General features: G+C 44.4%; 1 protein-coding gene across 1 annotated transcript in view; it reads right to left on the reverse strand.

The window, feature by feature from the left end:
• kto (mediator complex subunit kohtalo) overlaps positions 1-27,967 on the reverse strand; it is a 110,291-nt gene that overhangs the window by 24,464 nt on the left and 57,860 nt on the right. The window contains exons 26-33 of the mRNA XM_080286583.1: positions 27,581-27,696; positions 18,449-18,602; positions 11,241-11,339; positions 8,944-9,098; positions 3,047-3,491; positions 2,484-2,689; positions 1,753-1,882; positions 1,028-1,183 (exon numbers count right to left, since the gene is read on the reverse strand). Coding sequence (XP_080142709.1) covers positions 1,028-1,183; positions 1,753-1,882; positions 2,484-2,689; positions 3,047-3,491; positions 8,944-9,098; positions 11,241-11,339; positions 18,449-18,602; positions 27,581-27,696 — 1,461 coding nt within the window. The remainder of the gene's footprint in view (positions 1-1,027; positions 1,184-1,752; positions 1,883-2,483; positions 2,690-3,046; positions 3,492-8,943; positions 9,099-11,240; positions 11,340-18,448; positions 18,603-27,580; positions 27,697-27,967) is intronic.

Genomic DNA, 27,967 nt, shown 5'->3' on the forward strand with positions numbered 1-27,967 from the left:
CTCTAGGTCATTAAGGATAGAAAAGATGTAGGCTTGTTCACCAGGTGGATCAGTGAAAGGAGAGGAGAACCAAAGGTGGTGGTGAACATTGAAATCTCCTAGAATGAAGATTTCAGAGAAAGGAGAAATGGACAGAATGTGTTCCATCGTAGAAGTAGGAGAGTCAAAGAATTTTTGATAGTCAGTAGAATTAGGGGATAAGTAATTTAGTCAGAGAATGACAGGAAAGTCGAAGCCAGAGTGTAGAGAATTCAAAAGAATCGAGTTCAGGAACACGAGAGCAAGATGAGTCGTTGAGTATATATACACAACAGCCACCTTTGGCTTTGAAATGAGTATAGAGAAAGTAGGAGGATACAGAAAAGGGTTTGCTGTCAGTTGCCTCAGACAGATGAGTCTCAGCTCAGTTAGAAATAGAAGGTGAGGTTTAGAGAAGGAGAGGTGGTGCTCAACAGAGCGAAAGTTAGAGGAAAGGCAGCGAATGTTGGAGAAATGAAGAAGAGAGTCAGATAGTGGTTCCAGGCACCTCGAGTCGTCACCGGGAGAGGGGCGGAAGGTGGGGGCATTTATGGTCCCCCCCCCCCTGGGGATTCCGAGGCTGGGTGATGAGACGCCATGATTTTTTTTTGAATTTTGGAAAAGGAAGTGTAGTGTGTACTGTGCATGTAGTTTGGTGTAGATAGTTAGAGAAATTTGTGTTGGAGAGCATGCTGGCCTACTCTCTGTGTAACTGAGACACTAAAAAAGTTCAGCAAAGGGGAATGGTCTGGAACTAGTCCTGAGGGGTGATGAAACGGGACTCCAGCACTCCCTGTCATCAGCTTTCCATCCACCTCGGGAGTACTGCCCTGCTCGACTGGTGCTTACGTAATGCCACTCAGGAATGAGTGAGGCTGGTCACTCTCATCTTAAATGTCAGGACCAACTTACCTAGCCCTGGGCTCCTATGCTCCTAATGGGGCAACGAAGGATTGGATGATGGATGGAGGGAATAAATATAAAGATATGATGTGATTCAATAACTCACATGCTTCTTATCTTTATCAAACTCCTGCAGTCTGTTGCCCTTAGTGTCAGTAACAGATCCCCATGGTTCTAGTGTGATGACCTCTGCTTGCAGCTTGGGAAGGGGGATCAGCTGACGCACTAGACGAAGCGATACATTGTTACGCTCACCAATCTCCTGTAATACACAAAATTATAGCATTAACAGTTCATTCATTTGACAACACGAATCATTCAATTAACATTTTTTAAAATTAATACGTCCACATCAAGATACATAAAACCACCATTACTTTTATTCAGTGAAGCTGCAATCTCTGTCTTGACATTCTTGTACCCACTATTTCCACTAGCTACTACACCTGCCACTTCAACATCCAGCTCTTTATCAGTTCATTACCAAAGAGTACTATAGGACCATCCTCCAGGTCTGCCACACCATCACAGTGTTCTCTATTGATGTGCGGAAGCCTATATCCTCAGGAAGCACACCTGGGGATGACTTGGAATAGAGACATTAATTATATCCAGCATATGTACTTGTGACACTGACTGGATCTGGCAAATGTACTGGTTGCACTGACTGGATCTGGCAATACACTGACTGTATCTGCCAAACGTACTGGTGGTACTAACTCATTGTCGTATCATTTATAAAAGCTCCAACATGCTTGCATGCGTCAGCCTTGGTCACCTGGTCAGCACTGGTGCTGCTGACCGGATCTGGTAAATATACATTACGCTAACCTTTTTTATCTTTTTGACGAGATTATAGTAATGGCGTCGGTTCTCCTCTCGTGACTCAGAAGGAGCGTCAGACACCAGTGTTGAATGTATCAGGGTGGCCAACATATCCAGCACAGTGTTAAAGAGTTCACTGCAATGAAAACATTAATACAATGGACAGGATGATAGATATACAAATCAGGGGGCACTTTTCCTTTATTCATCAAATCAAATTAAATCAACCCCTTAGAGGGTAGGGCTTGCTCTCTATTGAATAAAATTGTCTAATGGTAGCCAAATTAAAATACATAAGTGACACCATTCCCCCAGTGTTAATTGATGTAAGCTATTCAAAGTAACCTATCCACAGCCAGATGACTTTATCCCAGAAGGGGTAGCCACAAAGGAATCACCTCCATTCCATTTTATCCTCCACCATTAAGCTGTCCTCTGTCCAATTCATACCCCTTCAATCATATACTTCTCTATCTTATCATTCCATCTAATCCTTGGTCTCCCCCTTCCCTTCATCCCCTCCATCTCACTCATACTGTATATATACTGCTGAATCTCTAATTTTCCAACAAAAATACAACTCATCAAATGCAGTGCTGTAAAGTCATCCAACACCTTAAGTATTATTCCAGATGACCAACTTGTTACTGTAAAGGTTAAAGATTCAAGTATCATTCCAGATGACCATTCTGTTATTGCAAAGGTCAATGACTCATGTAACATATCAAATGACCAACCTGTTATTAGAAAGGTCAATAACTCCAAAGATAATAAGCTGGACAAGGAGGAGTGCCCATTCAATGATGATGGAGCTGGAGCAGGAGGATGTGATGACATCAAACAGTCCACCCACCAAAGCAAACCTCAGACTGAGAGCCTCCAACATCAGCTGCCGTGATCGACCATCCTCGGGGAAGGTCACCTGCAGTGCTCCAGGCTTTTCCTGATGGGGCAAGATATGTCATAAATACTACCAGTTCGGCTTAATCAATGTGCATAGTCCCATTATGACACATATGAATATTGGCATTATCTTTGTCCCCATTCTCGTGTCAACCAAGAATATGCTGCAGCTAAAGCCACAGCCATGCTCATCACCATATACAGATACAGAATAAAGCCAGTGGAGAACACATTACTCCATCCATCATCCATCATCCAGTCCTATATCGTCCCAGGTGGAGCGTAGGAATCCAGGGCTAGGCAAGTTTGTCCTTGCATTTAAGAACACATTACTAATATGAATTATTACTGTCTCCTAAGGGACTGAGGGTGTACTGGACTACCAAATGCAACTTACCTCCTTGGGGTAAAAAAGAGACTGCGTGAGCTGGGTCCTGAGAGATTCTAGAAGTTCCGACAGCTGATCATCTTGTCCATCAAGACACATAAGGACAAGCTGCAGAAAAGGTCGGTGTGATGCAAGAGGCCAGTGACCCAGGGAGCGTCCATTGGGCCCTGTGGGATTGTCCGCTCCGTTATTACTACTGCTGACACTACTAGGCTGACTATGGCCTGGGGGAGGACTGGCAATGGGTCCCTCTGTAGTAACTCCATCCTCCTCCATGGCCGAAGGTTTGGAAGACCCAGAATACGCCCCGAAGTTGACTGACTCCAACACCTGTCCTGCCACCTTCAGCACTCGACCCTGCACTGCCTTTGGTAGTTTTGAGATGAGTGGCGCTACCAGGCATATGGACTGAGGCTTGCGGGGTCGGTGAGGTGGCAGTCCATGGACTGGTGACCTGGTGAATAAGGTAATGTAACAGAATCTACTTATTGTATCTACTGTATCAATGTACAACTAATTCTATAATACAATGTGAAAATATAAAATTTATTTGCTATATCAATTACCAAACAACTAATTCTAAAATGCTATGTGAAAATAAAAAATTTATTTGCTATATCTATTACCAAACAACAAATTCTAAAATGCACGTGAAAGTACAGAATCTAGTTGATGTATGTATTACCATACATCTAGTCCTCTGACAATGTGAAAATACAGAATCTATCTACAGTGTTTAATATCATACACCTTACCTAATCCCGCAAAAGCATGTATCAATTCCACCATGTCTTTGTTATGCCACCATTTTTTATGTTAATTTTTGCTATTATGTGCAAAATAATAAAACAAAAATTGTTTGTCCTAACGTGCTTCCTTATGTCTCGAATCTCACTCATATTATTTTCTTTTTTCTGTTCCATAACCCTAACCCCTAAAGAACTATGACTGATGATTGTCAGTTTGCAAGTTTGCCATGTACAGTCCTATGACTGACAATCATAGAAGGGCTGTCAAAACCTGCTGAGACGTGAGTGGTTCCTACCAAATCAGAACTATGGAATGAGGTGATGGTAAGGAAGATCCCACCTCCTCACCAGGTCTGGGGGGATCCCCTCCCCTTCAGCCACTTCTCCACCTCCCTCTGGCTGATTGGATACAGTCTGGTCTATCCCCCCCCCACCCAAACTATTCACCAATACCACATCTACATTGTAAGGGGGTGTCTCATGCATGCTCACCTCCCTCCCACCCCCTGCAGCTCACCTTTCTCTAACCCCACTTTATATCAAATGTTGCAGCAATTTCCCAGCTATGATCACAGTGTGAGTGTTTCCTTCCGTCATAATACCCCCCCACACTACCTTCCCCATAATGGGGGGGTGTTTTAATCCCCCTTACCCCTACCAGAAGTCCCCCCCCCACCTCTACCTTCCTCCCTCCCTATCCTTTGTCCTGAATATGACACAGTACAGTAATTTCCCTCCAATGAGTGGATTGGCTGTCTACTCTCACCAAAAATATTTTGTTTTTTCTTTTTTACTCATGCTGACTCCTGCACCTAGAGTCAACAATGGACCTGGAGCGGTGGCATCTTTGTTGTGGGTCTACACCCCAGAGGCTGTCGAAGAGAAGAGGAGGACAGCATGGGGGCCAAACCACCGCAAACCCCCCCAGCCCCTCATGGGGCTCGAGTACCTGGGAATGGCTTTGGTCACCTGGACATGTACCAAATCTCCCAACACAACACACACAACAACACCGTTTTTTCTACACCGAGAAATGACTCCCCGGCTGTTATTTCTCGACGACGTCTTCTAGCCGGGGACATTGAGAGCAATCCAGGACCCATCAACAAATACATATGTCCAATATGCTCAAAACCTATCACATCGAGCCGACAGACAAAGGGTTCAGTTCAATGCAACTCCTGCAAGAACTGGACCCATTACACCTGCACAACACTTGCATCCAGGAAACATTACACAAACACCTGGACCTGCTCCTTATGCTCCTTCCCCCCACCCATCAACCCCCCTTCCAATCCTACTCCTACTTCCTTCACACCTCCACAGCCAAACCCACTGACCCTTCCCACACCATCCAATCCCCCAACTCCTCCCATTCCAACCCATCCTAATCCACCTCAACCCTTACCTCCATCACAACCTCCTCCTACCCCTTCCCCTCCACCCACACCACCTCCCCCCCGTGCTGCAGCAGCCGACACACATTGCACACACAATATAAACATCCTTCACTTAAATACAGATGGCATAAACACCAAAATACATGAACTCACACAATTCATCAAACAACAGAACACACACATTGCCATCTTACACGAAACAAAACTACACAGAGCACAGAAAACACCGACATTTCATAACTTCACTATCATTCGACAAGACCGGGCCGACGGCGGTGGCGGTGGACTCATCACCCTGGTACACAAATCCATCAACTTTGCAGATACCAGTGCACACACAAAGTCACTTCTCCCCCCGTATGACACCACAACAGAAATACAGTCAATTAAAATACGCACTGGTAACAAATCACACATAACAATTGCTAACACATACATTCCCCCCCAATCGTCCCCCACAGTACCACACAATTACTCTCCACCGATACACCACATCACTAACATACCCAACATCATCCTGGGTGGTGATTTCAACGCCAAGTCGTCAGCCTGGCATGTCAACAACCCTGACACAGACAGAGGGCTGGTACTACAATCCCAGATGGATCATCTTATCATACTAAACAGTCTAGACCAACATACCCATATCCCACACCAAGCCCTCTTCCTCCCATCATCTCCATACATCACCTTCTGCTCCCCAAACCTTGCTCCCACTACATCATGGAGAGTGGTCAAAACCCTAGGTTCTGATCACCTCCCAATCATCATCACTACCAAAACCAGAATCACCCCAGCTGGCCACAAACACACATACACTAATTATAAGAGAGCCAACTGGAAGGCCTTTGTAAATGAAACAGAACAACATTTCGAAACACTAAACAGTACACCCATCACAAACATCAACACCGCTGTGCACACATTTAATACAATCATACAAAATGCAGACAAAAGACACATCCCTAGAGGCAACAGAAAGAGACACAACCCCAATTTCACACCTGAAATTCAAGGCCTCATCAGACAACGGGACACACTGCGACACTCCCCAACACCCCATACACAAGACACCATACAACAAATACAAGAACTCAACACTCAAATAAACAGTAAAATATCAGAACAGCAAACACTAACTGGAAAAATCATCTCCAAACACTTGACAACAAAACAAACATCAGCAAACTCTACACAACACTAAACAGCATCACACTGTCCAACAGCAACACCACACAATCACACGCTGCCATCACAATAACAGGCACAATACCCTCAAACAAACAACAAGGAAATACTCTCATCAATCACTTTTCACAAGTCAGCCATCTAACCCCCCATCCGGAAGACCGATGTATCATCAGACGTAAGAGACAGTTCCCCACAGATCCAGACTACGCACCTTTCCCTTACAACCAGACAAAGCACATCATTAACAACCTCAAGCACTCATCTGCATGAGGACCAGACAATATAAGCAACATTCACCTTAAATACCTTGGACCACAAGGTATACAAGCACTCACCAATATATCAAATTACAGCTACTCACACAACATTATACCCAACATCTGGAAGCATGGCAATATCATCACTATCCCTGAACCCAACAAAGACCCCACGTTACCCTCCTTACATCGCCCCATCACACTCCTCTGCACCCCCTCTAAAGTCACTGAACGACTGGTACTACAACTAGTCACACCTCACATTCCCCTAGCCCAGTCACAACATGGCTTTAGGCCACTACAGTCTACAAACACCCTTCTTACAGACTTTACACAGAGAGTTTTCGATGGCATGAATTCAGCTAGGCCACCACACAGAACACTCCGAGCCACATTAGACATTAGCAAAGCTTTTGATGCCATCCCCCGCCACAACCTCGCAAACAAAATACTCAACACAAACATGCACAATAACACAGAGAGATGGCTGGCAAACTACTTAGCAGGCAGATGAGCCCACGTAACATTTGCCGGTCCGTCTTCTAACATCAGAAACTTCACAAAAGGCGTCCCCCAAGGATCTGTTTTGTCCCCTACACTCTTTAATCTATACATGCACGACGTACCTACACACCACAGATACACATAGCTTCCTATGCAGATGATATAACACTTACATGTACACACCAAAACGCAAACAAGCTGCACACATCATTCAACCTTACCTCAACACACTACACGAATGGTTCACCACAAACAGGCTCAAAATAGCCCCAGCCAAATCTACAGTGACTCTTCTCACAAACTGGACAGCAGAACACAGTCACATCCCACACCTCACCATAAACAACACTCCCCTACCACACACACACACACCCAAAATCCTTGGTGTAACATACAATACATCAATGTCATTTAAACAACACATCACAAACATTAAAAATAAAATAACACCAAGACTCAATGCTTTGAGGTCACTTGCCCATACAACATTCAGACACAACAAAGAAACCACCACCACAGTATACAAACAATACATACGTTCAGTGATGAATTATGCAAGCCCTGCCTGGGCTTCTAACCTGACCAAAACACACTACAACACTCTACAGACCATACAGAACAAGGCCCTAAAAATAATCACAGGCTGCATAGCTACTACACCCACAGACCACCTACATCAAGAAACCGAAGCCCTCAAAGTCAAGGATCATCTAGACATGAGAGGCACCCAGTTTCTTGCTGCAGCCTCCACAAACCCACAACATCCACTATAGTACATGGCAGCACATCCACCCACACCAAGGAACATCAAAACAACACCCAGCACATGATACCATACACAAATACTGTCATCTCTCCCCCCTCGCCCACCTCAGACCAGCTTCCAGAAGCATATCCACACTCAGATCACTCGCCGCTCCATTCAGTCACTTAAAGACAACACACAGCTTCATGCACGGCCTCCTGACATCCACCCTTCTGAATCCTATCTTCCTCGTGAGGACAGGGTCCACCTGGCCAGGCTGAGATATGGGCACCATCCAGCCCTCTTAAGCTACCAGAAGAGGCTGGATGACTCCGTCGCTGATGCCTGTCCAGGATGCAACACAGCACCCCATACTATTAAGCACATTATGGAAGACTGCATTGCACATAATCACCTATGCCAACAACACAACATACATTCTTTGAGAGCTCTGTGGGAAAGCTCAGTCTCGGCCATGGCCTTCCTAAGGGACTCGGGGCTGTTCGGCCAGACTGCCTAGGGAACAACTACTACTACTACAATGGAATTATATTTTACATTGATTTAATTGATTTTGGTAAGGTTCTCGGGCAAAAATTAGTTTTTTGCAAAATTTTTAAAGTTTGGATTTTTTTTTTTTTTCACTCTCATGCTGACTCCTACACCCAATTTCATCAATTAAAACATATTTTACATTGATTTCATTGATTTTGGTAAGGTCCTCTTGAAAAAATTAGGTCTCTGCCAATGTTTTCCTGTTCTCTCTTACCATGCAGGGGGACTTTTATAATATTTGACTGGAAGTTTTGCAGTAACCAACAGGCCTAGGGGACTGATATTGGCATTTTCAGGTAAGTAAATTCAAGCTCTTCAAATCTGTAAGAAAAAAATTTTAACCTTTGTAAAAGTTGAAAAATTGACCCCTGAACTGGGACAGGGGTGGAACACAGCTTCAGAAAAATGCAGTCTTTAGGGGTTAAATTCAATTCATATCATCAAATGCCCCTATTAATTCATAAATCACCTACCAACCACTCATACTTTAAAATGAGATGTTCACCTGTCAGAATGGTCATGGGAAAGGTGGAAGACCTGTATAGCAGCCTGGGCCACATTATCTAGCCAGTTATTTAGTTCTTGTGATGATGCTCGCTGCTGCTCATACGTCAGGTGCAGATCCAGCCACGAGATTCGTAGGCTCCATTCATCAAGGTCCTGTCAGAGAAATCACATGAAGCATTCTTTCTCAATACATTTTATTCATCATCATCATCATCATCATCCAGACCTCCTTTCCCACCCTTGGGCAGGGTGAGGATTAGCAACATCTAGACAGCAAAGTTTGCACATTCCAATGGGCCACACTTCCATTCACTCATCATTCGAGCCCTCGAAATCCTGGCTCCATCAGACAGGCCAAAAAGAAATTCACCACATTCTGTAGCTTCACATATACCTATCTGTTGGAGCCAATCTGAATGCTGTCACGTTTAAAATGGGTTCCAAATCCCTGGTTATGTGCTTCTCCACACAAAATTCATCTGGCCAGCTCGATCTCTTGTTAGTCCCTTAGCCTCACCAACTTCCATACCTCTCTTCTTCACACACTCATCAACCATATCCCTCCATCTTCTTCTTGGCCCACCCTACCTCCTCCCTCCTTCAGATTCACTCAGATATACCTTTTTCACCACTCTGTTGTCATCCATTCTCTCTACATGACCATACCATCTCACTACACTCTCCTCAATTCTGGTGTCCACAGACTTTATTATTTAAATTAATTTACAATGTTTATAAGTGACACCATGTACTGCTTTTCGTTATAAATTTTTAGTTGGCTCTTAGCATGGGCAGGGTCAACCTTAGGATCCCGGGCAACATATCCTCTCCGAATCCATGTGTTCGGTACTTAAAGGTATGGTGAAGGGCAATGCAATTATATTATTAAGCCAAGGATGTCTGTAATAGGAGTATTTTTTTGTCAAGTACCAAAGCTTTTGCTCATCCTCTGCTGTTAACCCTGCCTAGAGGCAAACCAAAGCATGGGTTTCACTCAAAATAAATGCATGCCACTGGTGGTTTGAAGAATTTCCAGATAGCATGGGCAACCATGCCATCGCTAACTTTTCCTTGTGAAATCTTGCTTTGAACTACCAACTTACCATCAAACAACAGGTCTTGGTTGGGTGTGTAACCCTGGTTATGACTTTCCTCCTCCTGGGACAGAATCAGAGTGTGAGCAGAAACTATGGCTCATGACTGTATACTCAAGTGGTAAAAGACTAAAGAATACTTCAAGAAATCTGAGGAGCTGCATATCAAAAAGCAATTCTGTCAGTCAGTCAAGTGAATATACTCATGAACATGATAATACATGGACACAGGAAGACATTCGTAATTTTATACTTTTAGAAGATAAATGATAACATCTGAAAACACAGTAATGCAACATATTTAGTCCATCCAGTCTTACAATCAACTGCCTTTCAAAATACATTAAACATGGACCAAATGGGTATAGCAGAGCTGTCCACCAATATCAGGTATGGGTAAGCCAACCATTATAATACAGACTTTTATGAAGAGAGAAGAAAGTGATATGATATATACTTGCTTTATGCTGGAAATAATGTCAGGATGATGAAAATATGAGTATTTCAGTATGCTGGCACAATATAATATTTCCACATAAACTATTACATGACATCCTCATCCTCATCATCATCATCATCCAGACCTCTTGGGTTGGGTAAGGTGGCTGTTCAGAGAGCCAGAAAAGCTTGATGGAATGAAATACTAACCAAAGTTAGCCCAACTAAATGGGCTACACACTCCCATTCACTCAACATTCAAGCCCCAGGAATCTTGGCTCCACCTGAGAAGCACAAACTTATTCCACATTCAGCTTCACATTCACTTGTCTAGCAGTCAATCCAATGGTTGCCAGTTAAAAAGGGATGCCAAACATTGGTCATATATTTCACACAAAACTAATCCAGCCAGCCTGATCCCGTGTCAGTTCCCTAGCTTCATCAGTTTCCAAACCTCTCTTTCTCACACTCTCATTTACCATATCTATCCATTTTCTTCTAGGTTTACCATGCCTCCTCCCACCTTCAAATTTGCTCAGATATATATTTTCTTTTACTCTATTTACATCCATCCCCTCTGCCTATCAAACTATCAGAGCACACTCTTTTTGACTCTGCTATCCAGACTTGCTTATTCCATACTGTTCATGAATATTACAGTATTTCTTATCCTATTCACTTTCCACACACAGTAAACATTCCTCAGCACTAAGAAATAATAACACATTACATCTTTTGGGGACAGAATTAACTGCTGACTGACCTGAAGGATGTGAGATATGACAGTACGCTGATCCTGTGAAGCATCATTGTGCATGCTGGGGGCATCTGGGTGGCAGATCTGGTGAAGTAATCTTTGTGCCTGTAAACATATGAACTTATGATTAACTTTCTGAGTCTCCTTTGGCTCATTCTAAATGGATGAAGTTACCTGAAACAGAATACCTGTACTAGAAATGACCCAGCCATGACAGTGTTCATGGTGAAAGCAATAACTCTCAGGCTTCTATATTCATTCTTGGTTGAATAAAGTTGCCTGCCATTAGCTGAATACGATACGAGAAGTTTCAACATTCTGTGGCATCTAAGACTTGAATAAAATAATCTGGTATTGACTGGACTAACATGCTACAGTACAGAAAACATAACTGGAGGTTTCTTTTTGTTTTGTTTTTTGTTTAGTTTTTGAAGACTCTAACATGCTTGCATGTGTTGGCATTGGTGACCTAATGGCATGTCTCCATGTTGCTTGATTTCTGACAGCCTCCCTGTTCAGTCACACATAATGAGCTCATCCCAGGTCTTTTTTTGGTCTACCCCTCACAACCCCTACCCCAATATTAACACTTCTCAATTTCTGCATCTATTTATCATCCCCCATCCTCTCCACATGCCAAAACACCTCAATCTACCTCTCCTCATCACAACACCAATACACTCCAGTCCCAACCTATCTCTCAACTCTTACATCGTAAACTTAGCCCCCCCAGGCCTTGCACTCAGGAACACACTGCACACCCACCTAAAAATTGTCAATTCTGTATGTCTGAGCCTGCAAACATCCTCTTCCTTTACTGCCCAGGTCTCACCACCATACAGCATTACATTCCTAACACATGCTGCATACAAAAATCCCTTAGCACGTTGAGAGAGCCCTCTCAATGTCAAGAAAGGCAACAGCTCCCTGAACTTCTTCCAACCATACCTCACCCTACCCACAGAGCTAACTCCAGCCCCACCTCCAGTACATAATATGTCTCCCAAATAACAAAAATCTTTAACACACTCAAGAGACTCACCAGCAAGTTCAATCCTTTCATGCCTGACATTCTCCACCTGCTCTCCCTGACACACCTCACACATAAAATCAGCATTATCTAGCAGTCTGCCACTAAAACCACTACATCTCTTATGCACCCACTTATCACAAACACTGCACAAGATGGAATTATTTCCCATGCCCTTGTGGTAAATTGCACATGGTTCTTTGACAGAACTGCCACCAACTCTAAATATCATCATTTGTTTTATCTGCATTTACTCTTAAGCCCTTGTGCCACATACCATCTCTCCATTTCCTAGATTTTTCCTTGGTCTCCCTTTCATTCTTTGCAACCAATACCAAATCATCAGCATACCAATACATCAATCCTGTATGAGACAACCCTTGCATGTTTCAGTATGGACGGTAGGTGTTAGCACCGAAGTGGTGACATGTAGAGGTGTATGGTATGTAGGAGGACTACTGGGCCTTGAAAGCAGGCTGTGAAACCTATGCCCAGAGTCGGTCACATAAAAAAAAAAACAACAACAACAACAACATCTCCCACGGGAGTCCATTTCTGAAATCAAGTGAGAGGGCTTCAAGTGTGTGTGTGTGTGTGTGTGTGTGTGTGTGTGTGTGTGTGTGTGTGTGTGTGTGTGTGTGTGTGTGTGTGTGTGTGTGTGTGTCCAACTCTGGACATACACTTCACAGCCTGCTATCCAGGCCCAGTAGTCCTCCTACATACCATACACTTCTCTATATGTGACCACTTTGGCGCTAACACCCACCGTCCATATTGAATACGTGCTAAGGCTCTCTCATACAGGACTAGGGTATTGGTATTAGCGGGGGTATTTTTTGACATGTCGACGAGTCTTCTGGTACATCAGTAAAGTCAGATTTCGTGAAATTCAAATCCTTACCATGATAAACAACAAAGGACTCAAAACTTACCCTTGATGCATACGAACATTCACGGAAAACTCATCACTCAAATCACCATTCACCATTACCTGGGTGCGAGCACACACATACATGGCCATAACCACCCTTCCCAGCCACTCCTCAATCCCAAGCTTTCTCATTGTCCACTTCACCACCTATCTAGGGACTCTGTCAAATGCCTTCTCCAAATCAACAAAAACAAAGTACAGTTCCCTTTTCTTTCCTATATATTTTTCCTGAAGCTGCCAAACTGGCATCAATGATCCCCCTGCCTGGCATAAACCCAAACTGCATCTCATCAATATTCACTCTTTCTCTAATCATACCTTCTTGAACTCTCTCTATTACCTTCATTATCTGATCTAAAAGCTTTATACCTCTACAGTTTCCTCTTTCCAGAGCATCACCCTTCCCCTTGTACACATTTACAATTACACTCTTCAGCCAATCATCAAGGACAACACACTCATATAACCATATTTATCAGGTCAGTGACTAACCTCATCCTATATCTCCTGAGGCCTTCAACATTTCAGCAGTCAACCCAGACACACCTGCTGCCTTCCCCACCTGCATCCTGCCTGTTGCCTCACTCATAGTAGCAGTGACAATCAATGGCCAAGGGCCAAACACTGGATCTGCTGGCTCCAAACCTTCCCTCTCCCTGTCAAACTCTTCATTCAACAGCCAGCTATAATGCTCTCTCCACGCGTCTTTAATATCCCCACTGTTCACTACCAACCTTCCTTCATCCTTCTTCACACACTGCTCACCTATAATATCCCAATTCTCTCTCTTCACCTGGTTTGCCATCTTAAATATCATATTCTTCCTTACCACATGATTTAAGTTATCAAGCAAAAGTCTCTGTAACTCAGACTTCGCCCTGTATACCTCTCTTCTACCCCTACGTTTGGCAACCAAGTATTCCTTGGCGGAAGAGAGAGTTATATGTAGAGAGAAAGAGAGAGGTGAAAAGATTAGTAAGAGAGAGTAAGAAGAGAGTGGATGAGGAATTTGGAAGGAATTTGAGTATAAAGTGGAGGGACTGTAAGAAACTGTTCTGGAAAGAGGTGAAAAGAGTAAGACAGGGTGGAAGTGAAGTTAGCAGGGGAGTGAAAGATAAAAATGGTAGATTACTAGTGGAGAAGGGCGAAAAAGTGAGCAGATGGAGAGAACACTTTAAGGAATTGTTGAACGTGGAGGATGGAAGTAATGCGAGTATAAGTGGCTGGGGAATGGCTGGAAGAAGGAGGGAGGTGAGAAGACAGGAAGAAATCAGTAGGATAGAAGTTGCGGAAGCAATGAAGAAAGTTAAATCAGGGAAAGCCCCAGGAATTGATGGAGTGTGTGGTGAAATGCTGAAGCATGGGGGAGAGATAGTAGTAAAATGAATGTGGAATATGTGCAGATTGGCCTGGGAGGAAGGTAGAGTCCCGGAGGATTGGAAGTCAGGTATAATTATTCCCTTGTACAAAGGAAAAGGGGAAAAAGAACTGTGTGGTAATCATAGGGGCATTTGTCTTCTTAGTATAAGAGGAAAAGTGTATGGTAGGATACTTATTGACAGAGTTAGAGAAAGAACAGAGAAATTAGTTGGAGAAGAACAGGGAGGCTTTAGGAATGGAAGAGTTGTGTAGATCAGATATTCATTCTCAGATCTTTAGTGGAAAAGTTTCTAGAGAAGGGAAAGAAGTTGTATGCGGCTTTCATGGATTTGGAGAAAGCATATGACAGGGTGGATAGCCAAGGATTGTGGAAAGTGTTAAGAATATATGGAATAGATGGGAAGTTGTTGAATGCTGTGAAGAGTATGTACGATGGTGCGAAGGCTGCAGTGCGTGTGGATGGTGAACTAAGTGAATTTTTCTCTTTGAAAGTTGGGTTGAAACAGGGATGTGTCATGTCTCCATGGTTGTTCAATCTGTACATGGATGGGGTAATAAAAGAGGTACAAGGTAGGGTAGTGGATGTTGGAGTGGCCCTGGTGAGAGAGGATAGTGTTTGGAAACTCCCTGTACTGTTGTTTGCAGATGATACCGTGTTGTTGAGTGAAGACGAAGGGGAGCTGCAAGGCTTGGTGGATGAGTTTGAGAGAGTGTGTAAGAAACGGAATCTAAAGGTGAATGTAGGGAAGAGTAAAGTGATGGTCTTTGAGAGAGGTGAAGTCAGTGAATGTAGAGCGAGGTTGGATGGTGAGGAATTGGAAAATGTGAGTACGTTTAAGTACTTGGGTAGTGTGATGAGTAAGGATGGAGGTTTGGAGGGTGAAGTGCTTGAAAGGGTACAGCAGGGAAGAAAGGTTGCTGGTTCTTTGAAAGCAGTGATAAGAAACAGGGAAGTGAGCATGGAAGTGAAAAAGTTACTACATGACAGTATTGTGATACCAACTCTAACGTATGGAAGTGAAGCTTGGACGTTGTTGGAAGGACACAAGTCAAGAGTGAGAGCCGTGGAAATGAGTTATTTAAGAGGAGCCTGTGGAGTCACATGGAGAGACAGGCTGACAAATGAGGATATAAAGGAGCGTTGTGGTGTGGATGTGGATGTGATAAGCAGCGTTATGAGGAACACACTGAGGTGGTTTGGCCATGTGGAGAGGATGGAGGGTCAAAGACTGACGAAGAGAGTGTATGTGAGTGAGGTGGTGGGGGAAAGAGGGAGGGGGAGGCCGAGAATGAGATGGAGAGATGGGGTGGAGAGGTATATGAGAGAGGGGGGTGTGAGTTGGGAGCAGGGCAGTGAAATGGCGGGGGACAGGGCGACTTGGAGGCGATTTGTTTGTGGCCACCCCAGACGGGATTGAGGCGTCTGGCAATAGATAGATAGATAGTTACCACCCTCCTTCCATTACCGGAAAAGCTGGTGCTCATTATGCGCCAGGGATGTGTTTCACAACATCAAAACTTTTCTCACACAACAAGTTCTGTTAATTGAGGCTGTTGCTGCTGCTGTGGCTTCCATGCTCAAACGAATGTGAAACAGTCCACCACCCTCTTGTGGGGGAACAGGGAGGAAGTTAAAGGATGTTTACACTGTATAAGAGGGCAGTGGAGGCACCTGATGATACAGTTTTAGTGCCATCACATGATGGCATCTCTCTCCAACACAGTGAATCAGGGGAACTGGCAAATCAGTTTGCAGGCAGTAATGGACCTTGAAAAGGTAAATTAATATAACTTAAGGTGGAGATAACAGCAGAACTGATAATTAAAAAAAAAAAAAAAAAATCATCATGGGACATACAGTACCCTCGCATCCAGCACGGTAATACTGTCATGCATGGGTCACGTGTTGGACCAAAAACATGTTGGACTAACAATAGAGCTTATGGGGAAAAATGAATTATGTCAGCAACCCTCGGAAAAGTCACCCTAAATACCTACCATATACCTATACATATATTGGTACTATTGTAATTATAATAAATGGTACTGTGCTATGAATGATAACTAACCTTTTAGGAAAGTGTTGGTGGGCTTGCTGGAAATGGAAGGTGGTATCCATGGCTGTAGTTAGTCCTACTGGGTCCCCGGAGGATGGCTGCTGGCGTCACTAGCGGGTAATGGCTGTTGCTCCTCCTCAACCTCCCTCATAAATCCTTCGAAATCAAACGTCCCTCATAAATCCTTCAAAATCACACTCAGAATCACTATCTTCGTCCACAGCCATGGAAGGTCCTGCTTCTGCCTGTCCTAGCCCTGTAATCCTCGGCAAAGTGCATGCTTCTCACACTGTTGCCAGAGCCCCGTCTCGTGACTGTGGAAAGTGATCGCTGTCGCTGACTCGGTAGAGAATAAGGAGAAGCAACTTTGTTTATAAACTGGTACGCATGCCAATGAGAAGGGTTTCAAAACTATTGATATTTATTCTAAAATATTAATATGTATTCAGTGTCAGGCTAAATGTTCAATGCTGTAGTACGATACATTCTCTGTCGAGTCGCCTGGGTTTTGGTCACACTGTTTTCCTCGCTGTATGCTCGGCAGGAATCCATCCAGATGAATTCCAAATGCCCGTGGTATCGTCGGCAATTTTACCATGTTACCGTTCCGATTTACCATCGTATCCTCGGCAAACCTGGTATGAAGTGCCGTGTGATAGCCTTCGGCTGCCATGATCTTGTCTTAAGTTTTTTATTATGATCATGTTGGCTTCATTCATGTCGTAGGCCTTGGCAATGCAACTTTCTTCTCCCCTTTCTTCTTCCTCTCGATGCTTTCTAGCTTGGTGGCCTGAGGGAGGTGCCGACGCTTCTTGGGGTTCTCAGAAGGCTTCCTAGGCATCGTGAGCAGGGTAAAATGCAGTAACAAGGGCAGAAAATGCAGCAAGAAAAAAGCACCTTCCAATGCAATTATGCGACTGAGTGGCTCTGTGGCGGGAGAAATGTAAACAAAACATCACGTGACACCAGAAGTGTTTTTAATTGGGCGGCATCACGATCACGTCACGATAGCGGTCTGGGAAGGCTACTTCATCAGAAGTTTTTCGTTGGCTATCATCATCATGGGAATGTCCAGTATGACCGTGTTGGACCGGGGGTGATTGTGCTAGAGTGAACTCTACAGATTTCGTCCACTTCTCGGAGCTCTGTGCGTGTTATGCTAACACACTCGTGTTGCAGTAATTAAATCGTATTAAATAATACTAATTAATTGCTCTCCGTGCTGGACCCGAATCGTGCTGGACTAAAGCGTGTTGGACGTGAGGGTACTGTACTGTAATTGATTTTAAGCTACAAAGGATATTTGTCCTGACATTTAACAGATAGTTCTGTGAGTTTAGTGATTCCCTTCAAATTTATCCTAATGATGCTCCTTTTCCTCGTTTTATTGAGTAGATGTGTTAACAAAATTATACTTATGAGTGAAGTGATAAAGGAAACAATTACAAAACAGTAGTTTAGTTGACTGCATTTTTATTTTTCAAATCAAGTTATCAAGTGAAGATTGGCAAACTTCTGGGAGTTCTTGAACACTCTATTAAATCCTGACTCTACTTCTTACTATTAAACATGATGAACAGGATAGAAAAAGGCGCAAAAGAAAACAGAAAAGAAGCAGAACACAAGAGTGTTTGCTGGCAGTCAGTGGATCATCAATGTCACCATCAATCTCGATGATGATGATGACGCTGATGATGATGATGACGCTGATGATGATGATGATGATGATGATGATGATGATAATGACAATGATGACAATGATGATGATGACAACAACGACGACGATGATGACGATGATGATGATAATAATACTTACCTGTCTTGGTGTCAAAGCAATGTCAAGAAGGTTCTCAGGGCTACACAATTCCTCTGGTATTTTGAGGCAGCGTTCCCGCACCCACTCTTGAGAGCAAATCTGCCGCAGGGCATACCTTGCAAAATCAGCCAGGCTAGCCTTATCTGCATCCTTCCTGTAATGGTGGTTTTAAGTTATATTTTCTGTTGATACACCATGAAGAAGTATTCCCACACCCAGTTCTACAAGCAAATCTGTTGCAGGATATACTGTACCTTGCAAAATCAGCCAGACTTACCTTGTCTGCATCCTTTCTGTAATGTTGATTCTGGTTTATGTTTTCTGATAAAGTTTTTCTCTTGTACATATATACATAGTCTTGCATGCTAACTTTCAGATTAAAGGATTTTTCGTAGCTGAACACTGGTGTGTGGCATCATCCTAAACAAAATTCTTAGGAGAATAAATACATAGAAAAGATTAATAAGACAGTTTCTGAAACATTTGACTGGTATGATTTGTCTGGGGCACCCAAGAAAGTAGGTGAAAGTGATATAGAGGGATGTGTTGGTAGAGGCAGACCTCATGTGATATGGAAGAAGGGAGTGGAACAATACACCGAAGAAAGAGTACGAAGAGGAGTATTTGAAGAAATAAAAGTGTGTGAGGAGATTTCCTGAAGGCACTTCTGTTCCAGCCATCCCCTGTTTGGGGGTTCCCAGGAGGGAGCAAGGCATTGGAGATGAACATGATGATGATGATGAAAATCTTTTGGTATTAGCTGGTATACAATGACTAAGAGTACCAAATGCAACAATGGGTTACTATAAGATTGTTCATCAGTCTAACTATAAAGTAAGGAACCCTAAAGTGAATTATAATTGCCATCAACAATATCTGATATGATTTGCTACATGGAGTGAATGGTGCGTGTGAGAATGACAAGATGAATGTACACGTGTGAGGTGGAGGGACAGAGGGGGAGAGGAAATCAATGACTTCGTGGAGGAATGGGGCCATTGTATTGTATCATTTATGAAGTCCCCATCATGCTTATATGCATCGGCCTTGGTCATCTAATGGTGACTCTCCATACTGCTCGATCTCTGGCTGCCTACCTATTCAGTCCCTTATCCCTGAGGTCACACTCTTTGATCTTATCCCAAGTCTCTTCCAGTCTGCCTCTCGCAACACTACCCCTGACATTCACACTTCTCACTTTCCACATACAAATGTTATCCTCCATCCCCTCCACATGCCCATACATGCCAGTCCCACCTTTCCTCTCATTCAAAGATACACTATACACATCCATGTAATCATAGCAATTTCTGTGTGTGAGCCTACATCCTCTTCGCATGCTGTCCAGGTCTCACTGATATACAGCATTACACTCCCAACACAAGCTGCATAAAAAGGTCCTTTACCATGGAAGGAGAGCCATCTCAGTGTCAGGAGAGGCAACAGCTCCCTGAATTTTCAGCAACCACTCCCTACCCTAGCCAATGAGCTAATTCCAGCCCCATCTCCAGCACATAACATGTCCCCCAAATAAGAAAACTTTTCCAAACACTCAAGAGACTCACCAGCAAGATCCATCCTTTCACACCCAACAATCTCTACATGGTCTCCCCAACACACCACACACATGAAATCAGCATTATCTCACAGTCTACCCTTAATAACAGTACATCTCATATGCACCCACTTATCATCACAACTGTTGAACAAAACAAGAGTTAATTACCACACCCTTGTGGCAAATGCACAATGCCACTCGCCCTCTGCTTTGACAGTACCACCACCAGTCCTATTTATCATCACTTCTGTTTTATCTGCATTTACATTCAAACCCTCGTGTCCCACTCCATCTCTCAACTTCGTAAATCGTTCCTCTGCCTCCCTTTCATTCTCTGCAACCAAGTCATCAGAATACATCATCTCCCATGGGAATCAGTTTCTGAAGTAACATGGGGGAGCTTCAAAGACCATGACAAACAATAAGGGGCTAAAGACTAGCCAAATGCATGCCAACATCCAATGAAAACTCATCACTCAAATCTCTATTCACACTCATCATGGTGCAAGCCCTCACATACACAGTCATGACCACTCTAACCAGCCACTCGATCTCAAACTTTCTCGTTGCCCATTTCATCACCTCTCTGGGAACTCTGTCAATGGACTTCTCCAAATCAGCAAAAACAAAGCACAGCTCCTTTTTCGTTCCAATATATATTTCCTGAAGCTGTCGGACAAAGAATATGGTGTTAGTGGCCCCTTTGCCTGGCACAAACCCAAAATGTGACTCAACAATATGCACTCTTTCCCCAGTCATACCTGCTAGGACTCTCTCCATCACTCTGGTCCAAAAGTTTTATGCCTCTATTACTTCCTCTTACCAGGGCATCACCCTTCCCACTGTGCACATTTACAATCACCCTCTTCAGCCAGTCATCTGGGAGAACACACTCATATGTCCTGGAATTTATCAAATGAGTAACTAAACCCACTCTTTTACCTCCTGAGGCTTTCAGCATTTCAGCAGTCAATGCAAACACAACTGCTCCCTTCTCCAAATGTATCCTGCCTATTGCCCTGTTTACAGTTGCAACATCAATCAAAGGTCAGGGGCCAAACACTGGATCTGCTAACCCCAAACTTTCCCTATTCCAGCCAAATTCCTCAACCATCAATCCGTTATAAAGCTCTCTCCAGGCGTCTTTAATATTCTCACTGCTAGATGCTGGAGGTGGGACTGGAGCTGGCTCTGTGGCTACAGTGAGAAGTGGTTGGAAGAAGTTAAGAGAGCTGTTGCCTCTCCTTACACTGAGAGGGCTCCCCCTCCGTGCTAAGGGATCTTTGTATGTGGCATGTGTTAGGAGTGTAATGTTGTGTGGTAGTTAGACCTGGAGAGTAAACAAAAACGATAATCGCAGGCTCAAACGTACAGAAATGACAATGATTAGATGGATGTGCAGTGCATCCCTGAATGTGAGGCTTTGGGGGGCAAGGTTTACGATGGATGAATTAAGAGGCGGGATGGGACTGGAGTGTATTGGTGTTATGATGAGAAGAGACAGATTGAGATGGTTTCAGAATGTGGGGAGGATGGGAGATGACAACTGGGTGTAGTCAGAAGTGTTAATGTTACGGGTAGGGCTGCAAGTGGTAGACGGAAAAAGACCTGGGACGAGGTCACTGAGCATGACCTCAGGGATAAGGGATTGAATAGGGAGGCGGCCAGAGATCGAGCAACATGGACAGCTGCCATTAGGTGACCAAGGCTGACACATGCAAGCCCTTTATAAACGAAATGAAACAAAGCAAACTGTCCACTATCACCCTTTCTTCATCATTTTTCACACACTGCAACCTATGATATCACTGTTTTCCCTCCTCATTGATTTCCTGCCTTAAATACCATATTCCTCCTTTCAGCACTATTTAGGATATCCACTAAAAGTCTCTGTGACTCAGATTTTGTCCTGTACACCTCCTTTCTAGCCCTATGCTTGGCAACCAAGTATTCCTCTTGGTTACCACCCCTTACCCATTCCCAGAAAAGATTTTTCTTCTCCTTAACTGCATCTTCTACACCATCATCCCATCGACCTGTTACCTTATGTCTTGGAAGATCCCTTGTCCAACCACACACTGAATTATTAACCACAGGAGATTGTTCTTCAGAGCTCTGTACCGTTCATTAACACTTCTGTCAACAGCTTCCTGCTCAGCCACAACTCCACTCATCTTGCCATGGAACACATCCCTTACTGCTTTATTTTTCACATTCCATATTTTCCTCCTAGGTGCACAGCTTCTCTTCTTCACCACCTGCACCTTAAGTACCAGGCCATGTATCAGCAATCTGTGCTGCTGTACACACTTTTCACTCCCTATAATTTTAGCATCCTTCATCAACTTCCTATCTTTTCTCCTGACCAAAAAACAGTCACTTTGGCTACCATTTTCCCCAGACTCAAATGTAATCAACCCAATCTCTCTTTTCTAAAATGCATGCTGCATACCAGCATGTCCATTGCCTCCTCAAATTTGAGTATCCTTTCCCATTCCACATTCCTTGCACCATACGAGCCTTCCCCACGTACCCCTTCACAACCTTGAGCTGCTTCGCCACATGACCATTTAACCCCTAAAACGCGGCTGTGTACGCGCGATCCCCCCCCTGTGGCGGGGTTGTAGCGGGGTCGGAGTACCTGTGGAAAAATATTAGCCAAAAATCATAGATTAACCCTAGAGCATTAAAATTTTTATGGCATATATTACTTACATTCAGCTATCTCCTGAACCACATGTTGAGCCTTCGTTGACTACCCAAGGACTTGTGAAGACTTGCAAAGTTGGGTAACAAAGTCTTCACTCTCACACCTCCAGAAACCCGGTTTTCTTTCTACCACAGCCTCAATCTGTCACAGTACACTTTATACAACAACGTACAGGTTGTTTGGAATCCGTATTTGTAAATAAGAACTGAAAATAAGGCTAAAATGGACGGAGCGCACGGCCGACATGCAGCGCGGTGGCGATCTTCCCGTCAATATTGTCACATTTGCCTTTTCTCGGCAAAAAACACGTATACTCCTTTTTTTTCCATCATAGGACTTAGCCAACGTTTGCCTGTCACTATTACGGTAATAAAAATCAATGTCACTGCCAGTATTGTGGACTGGGAATGAGGAAGACCACCGCGGCGCGAGTTTATTCAGCCTTACGGCAGGCACTTTATTCTCGCTCCTGTCGGCCACTCGCACTTCATTTCTATCGCTCACTTTCACCGTATCTTTTTTTTTTTTGCCTTATTCATCAGTGTCACTGTCCAGTGTTATAAAAATAATATTTTATACACAAAAAACTTTTACTTTCAGAACACAGAATAGGAAAATATGCTTTTATCTTTTTACACTGGAGTGACTGTCACTCGCAATACTTATATGATTACTATGTACAATTATTTACAACAAAAAACACTGTAACTGTCAGTGCTTTTCCAAGTACATACACTAATTTACACTCATCAGGCTGTCACTGTCAGCACGTAAAAGAAAAATAAACAATATTATCACTGTCACTCTCAGTATTTTTCCCAATATTTTTACCCTTATTTTCAAAATCTACTTAGGCTGTGGTAGTCGAAAAAACACGGGTAAGCACAGAGGGGAACTTTGCACTCTTTGCACTGCAAGGAGGTGCGCCTAAAAGTTCTTTCCTGCCTGGTAGTGTGGCTGCACACATGACACCTCCTCAGTGCTTTCCCCCTCTTTGCAGTGGCTGGCAGTGGCTCCAGGCGGTGTCGCTGAAGGTAGGCCATACACTGTAGGCGGTCTGGAGGTGTGTGAGGGTGGCGTTTGGGACCTGTTGAAAGCACCTGGCCATAACGCTGAAGCAGCTGGTAGACACAAGTCTTGGAGAATCTTCTGAGAGAGTAGTTGGCTGGCTTCCTGTTCTTGATTTTATACAGGATGAAGGCGTTCAACATGCACATGTCAATCAAGTGCAAGAACACCTTCCTGTACCAACGACGATTTTTCCTCAGACAGTCAATCTCTCCAATCATCATATCCGACTTGTCCACCAGCCGCATATTGACGTTATAGTCAATTACAGCATCAGGCTTCATCACAGGCTCGCCAGTCCTTCTGTCGACCTTCCCTGTTGCCAGCATTTCACCCTTGTGTACTGTGGTGAGCATGTTCACGACTCTCTTATCATGCCACCTGATCGCAAGCATCTTGTCAGATTTCTTCAGGTGCACGTCTCCCCGCTTTGACTTTTCAGCCTCTGGGAAGGCAGGGTAATGTGCCCTGTTACTTCTGACAGTGCCACAGGAGCCGACGCCGTGTTCAGAAAGGTACTTGGCGAGTTTTGGAGCTGTATAATAATTGTCCGTATACAGGACATGATTCTCGCCAAAGTACTTTTCCAAAAGCACTTTCACCACAGAACCAGAGAATCCAAGGGGGTCAGTCTTATCCAAGTCGACATTGCTGGCGGTGTAGATGACGAAGTCAAGGATGAACCCCGTCTTGCAGTCGCACAGCACGAAAAACTTGATTCCAAAGCGGTGGCGTTTGCTTGGAATGTACTGGACGAACCGAAGACGGCCCCTGAACAATACCAAAGACTCGTCAATCACGACTTTCTTGAAAGGGCGCAAGAACCTCGTAAACTTATCTTTGATCATGTTCAGGATTCCCCTCACTTTCCATAATGGGTCAGTTTGGGAAGGCTCATCATTATTCGCGAAGTGAAGATAAGTCATCAGCTGCCTAAAACGATCGCGGCTCATGTATTTATTGAATATTGGTGTTGGGCACAGCTCGTCGGAACCCCAGTACTCTTCCAACTTATGCTTCCAGTTGTGCGGCATAAGCAACATCAAGGCAATAAATACAAAAAGCTCGCGGATCGTCAAAGGCACCCATGATGCCATCCGCGACGTGGATGGCGTCGCAGCCTCACCTTCTTCTTCGCGGGTGGCGCATATTGCCCCTCGTACCTGTTGGTCTCGGTACAGATGTGCTCCATAACCTCGTCGTCAAGGAAGGCCAACAGGTAGTCAACACATTCACCATCGTCGTCCACAGGGAAGTCAGCCTGAAGTCCACACTCACTTTCGTCAAAGGGCAGATCTTCAGGCACAAAATCTGATCCCTCTGACCACACAAAAGCATCTAAAGTTCCCTGCCTAGGCTGGGAGGTGCTTGGGGCGGGGGGGGGTGAGGCAGGTCGTGTGGGAGTGGGTGAGGCAGGCTGGGCAATAGTAGGTAAGGGAGAGGTTATCCCAGGCCGTGTTGGTGTTGTGGTGGTGGTGGTGGTGGTTGGAGGGAGATTATCGCTTGGGTCAAGGTCACCCGCAGTGGCGTGACTCCTGAGTTGCCTAGTGGGAGTTAGCCTAGGGGACTTAACTTTACTGACACGAACACTAGGCCTACGATAACCTCTCATACGTAACATTGCTCGTCTACTTCCCTTTCTCGGTGGTGATGGAGACTCCGATGACTCAGGAGACAGGACAGCAGGACGGGGAGGACGAGAGAAAGAGGGCTGGGAGAACGTGGCGGGCTTGCGGTGGTGTGGCGTGGCGTAGTGGACAATGGCGGTGCACTGCTGTCTCCGCTCCTCTTCCTTTTCTCTCCCTTTCCATATTCGAGGCCCCTTTTCACCGGGGCCTTCCCTGTAGAGGTGCTGGGCACAGTCACAGTTTCCTCGGGCACAGAAATCATCACTTCAGGGGCTGAATCAGCACTCGATTGTGTCTCTGATTCAGCCAGGCTAGACAAAACACCCACGTCACTGCCGTAGTCCATAGAGGCTTTCAACAGTTCAGATGCTATGGCCGAGTCACTTAGCCCCTTGGTAGTCACTTGTAAAGTTTTGAAGGGCGTAGAGGTAACAAAACCCTTTTTCGGAGGGCTAGAAGGCACGGAACTAGAAGAGCTAGAGCCTGACATGGTGTCACCGTGGCAGATTTGCGTGGACTGACGCTAATCTGGGGCAAACCGCGCGAAAAATGACAGTGTGACAACTGGGGAAACAAGCGTTTCCCAATAGCAAAAAGTGCTTGCGAGATGACGGCGCAGATTGACACGTATCAGCCATCCGCGCGTTGCCATATCGCACGACGAGGGAGGGCCGCGCATCGGTGCATCCGTGGGTAAAAAAAATGAGACTTGGCAACAACCGAGGTCAGTAGTACAAAGGTCAAGTGTGCTAAAAGTAGCTCACGGGTGGCGGGACTGAGAGACAATACCAGCTTGAGCCTGTTTGCCCGCGGTTATTCAAAATTAACTCAAATCGCAAACGCGATGACCCGCCGTCTTGCCCTTTGGGCCGACCGTCGCAAAAGCGACGATCCGCGTTTTAGGGGTTAAGCTCCCTCCCCAAACTACGAACTCATTATCCCCCACATCACTTACACACGTATCATGTCATCCCAGAATTTATGTTTTTCTACATCATCCGAGCCAACGTGTGGAGTATACGTCGATATAAATGAAATGATGAGTTTACTGAACAAAATTTTCACTATTATAATCCTTTATGCACTTGTCATTACATTCATGACACTATTCACCCATTTTTCCCAACTGGTACATCCACACCACCACTTCCATCTACACTTCCCTGCCAAAACAACTGATACCTATAATCCCTCCCAGCAACGATTCTGGCTGAGCCTCCCTTACAACTAACTTCCTGTTGCAACCAACAACCAACATCCACCTACCTCCTACTCATAGTCTCTACTGCTACCTCCACTCTACCCTTCAAATAAACTACCCACATTCCTTGATGCCAATCTGAACCTCTTAGGTGTTACATACTCTTAGGCTTGCTTTTCTTACTGTTTTTTGTCTAATATTTTGTCATGTCAGTAAAATAAAATAACGAGGGGAGATAGACCACAGGCCCTACCCACCCACACAGTCCCAAGTCCAGACAAAGGACATGCGACCCATAGCCCATCAGCCGTGACCAGAGGCTGTGGCAGTGGCCTCGGGCACCCTGCTAGGACAGCTACAGGGATACCCTCCAAGTGTGCCTTAGCACTGTAAGTGCCCTGCCATTATACACACACTGAAAGAGAAGCCTCCTGGCACGCAACCTCCAGGTTCGGGTCCCTCTCTACCGGGAGGGTGCAACAACCCGGAGGTAACCACAGTGCCCTGTACCCTCTGGCACAGATCCAAGCCCCATCCCATCCTTGTCTCCAAACAAGGGGAGGTCTTTCGGTTGCATATCTCTGCTGGCATCAACACCTGTGACATTGTGGGGTATGTTGTGTGGTATGTAATGAGTATGTAGGGTAATGTATGAGATGGTTAGAGAAAAATGTTGAGAGAGTATGCTGGCCTGCTCTCCTTGCTAGTGTCACAATGAAAAGATCAGCAAAGGGCGATGGTTAGAATATCCTGATGGCTACTGAAACAAGAGCTCCAGCTCTCCCTATCACCAGCATTCCCATTCTCCATGGGAATACCACCTTGATCGGCTGGTGCTACAACATACTCCCTATGGAGAGATGTATGAATATGAGTATTGTGGGAGGATGTGTGATGATGGTGGACAAGGCAACATGAAGGAAAAGGATTAATACCATGCATTGAAAGAAAAACAACAGGTACTTACCCCATCATGTCTGAGTCGTTGGAGCCACTGCCAAGGTCTGAGGTGCCTAGAATGTCCGAGATGGATGCCTGGCTCTTGCTCTGACCACTTAGCACATCACTAACAATCAACATAGCCTAGGAAAAGAGAATGGTCATTGAAGACTGAGCCTCACTTTACAATAAATCAGCTTGTGATTAATTGCTTATATCATGACTATAAAGTTAGGATCTTTATTTGACAGATGTCTGCATTTTCCCTTATACAATCATTATGATCCAATAAAAAGCATCACTAGTCAGAGTAAGATTGCTGTTTTCATTTCTATATGGAATAAATTGCCCTCCCATGTGGTAAACTGTAATACAGTACTGTACTAATCTTTCTAGGTCACTTGGATAACTATAT

Source organism: Coenobita brevimanus, chromosome 112, assembly GCF_032717465.1.
Source record: "Coenobita brevimanus isolate Jiangsu-jjx chromosome 112, ASM3271746v2, whole genome shotgun sequence".
Taxonomy (NCBI): domain Eukaryota; kingdom Metazoa; phylum Arthropoda; class Malacostraca; order Decapoda; family Coenobitidae; genus Coenobita; species Coenobita brevimanus.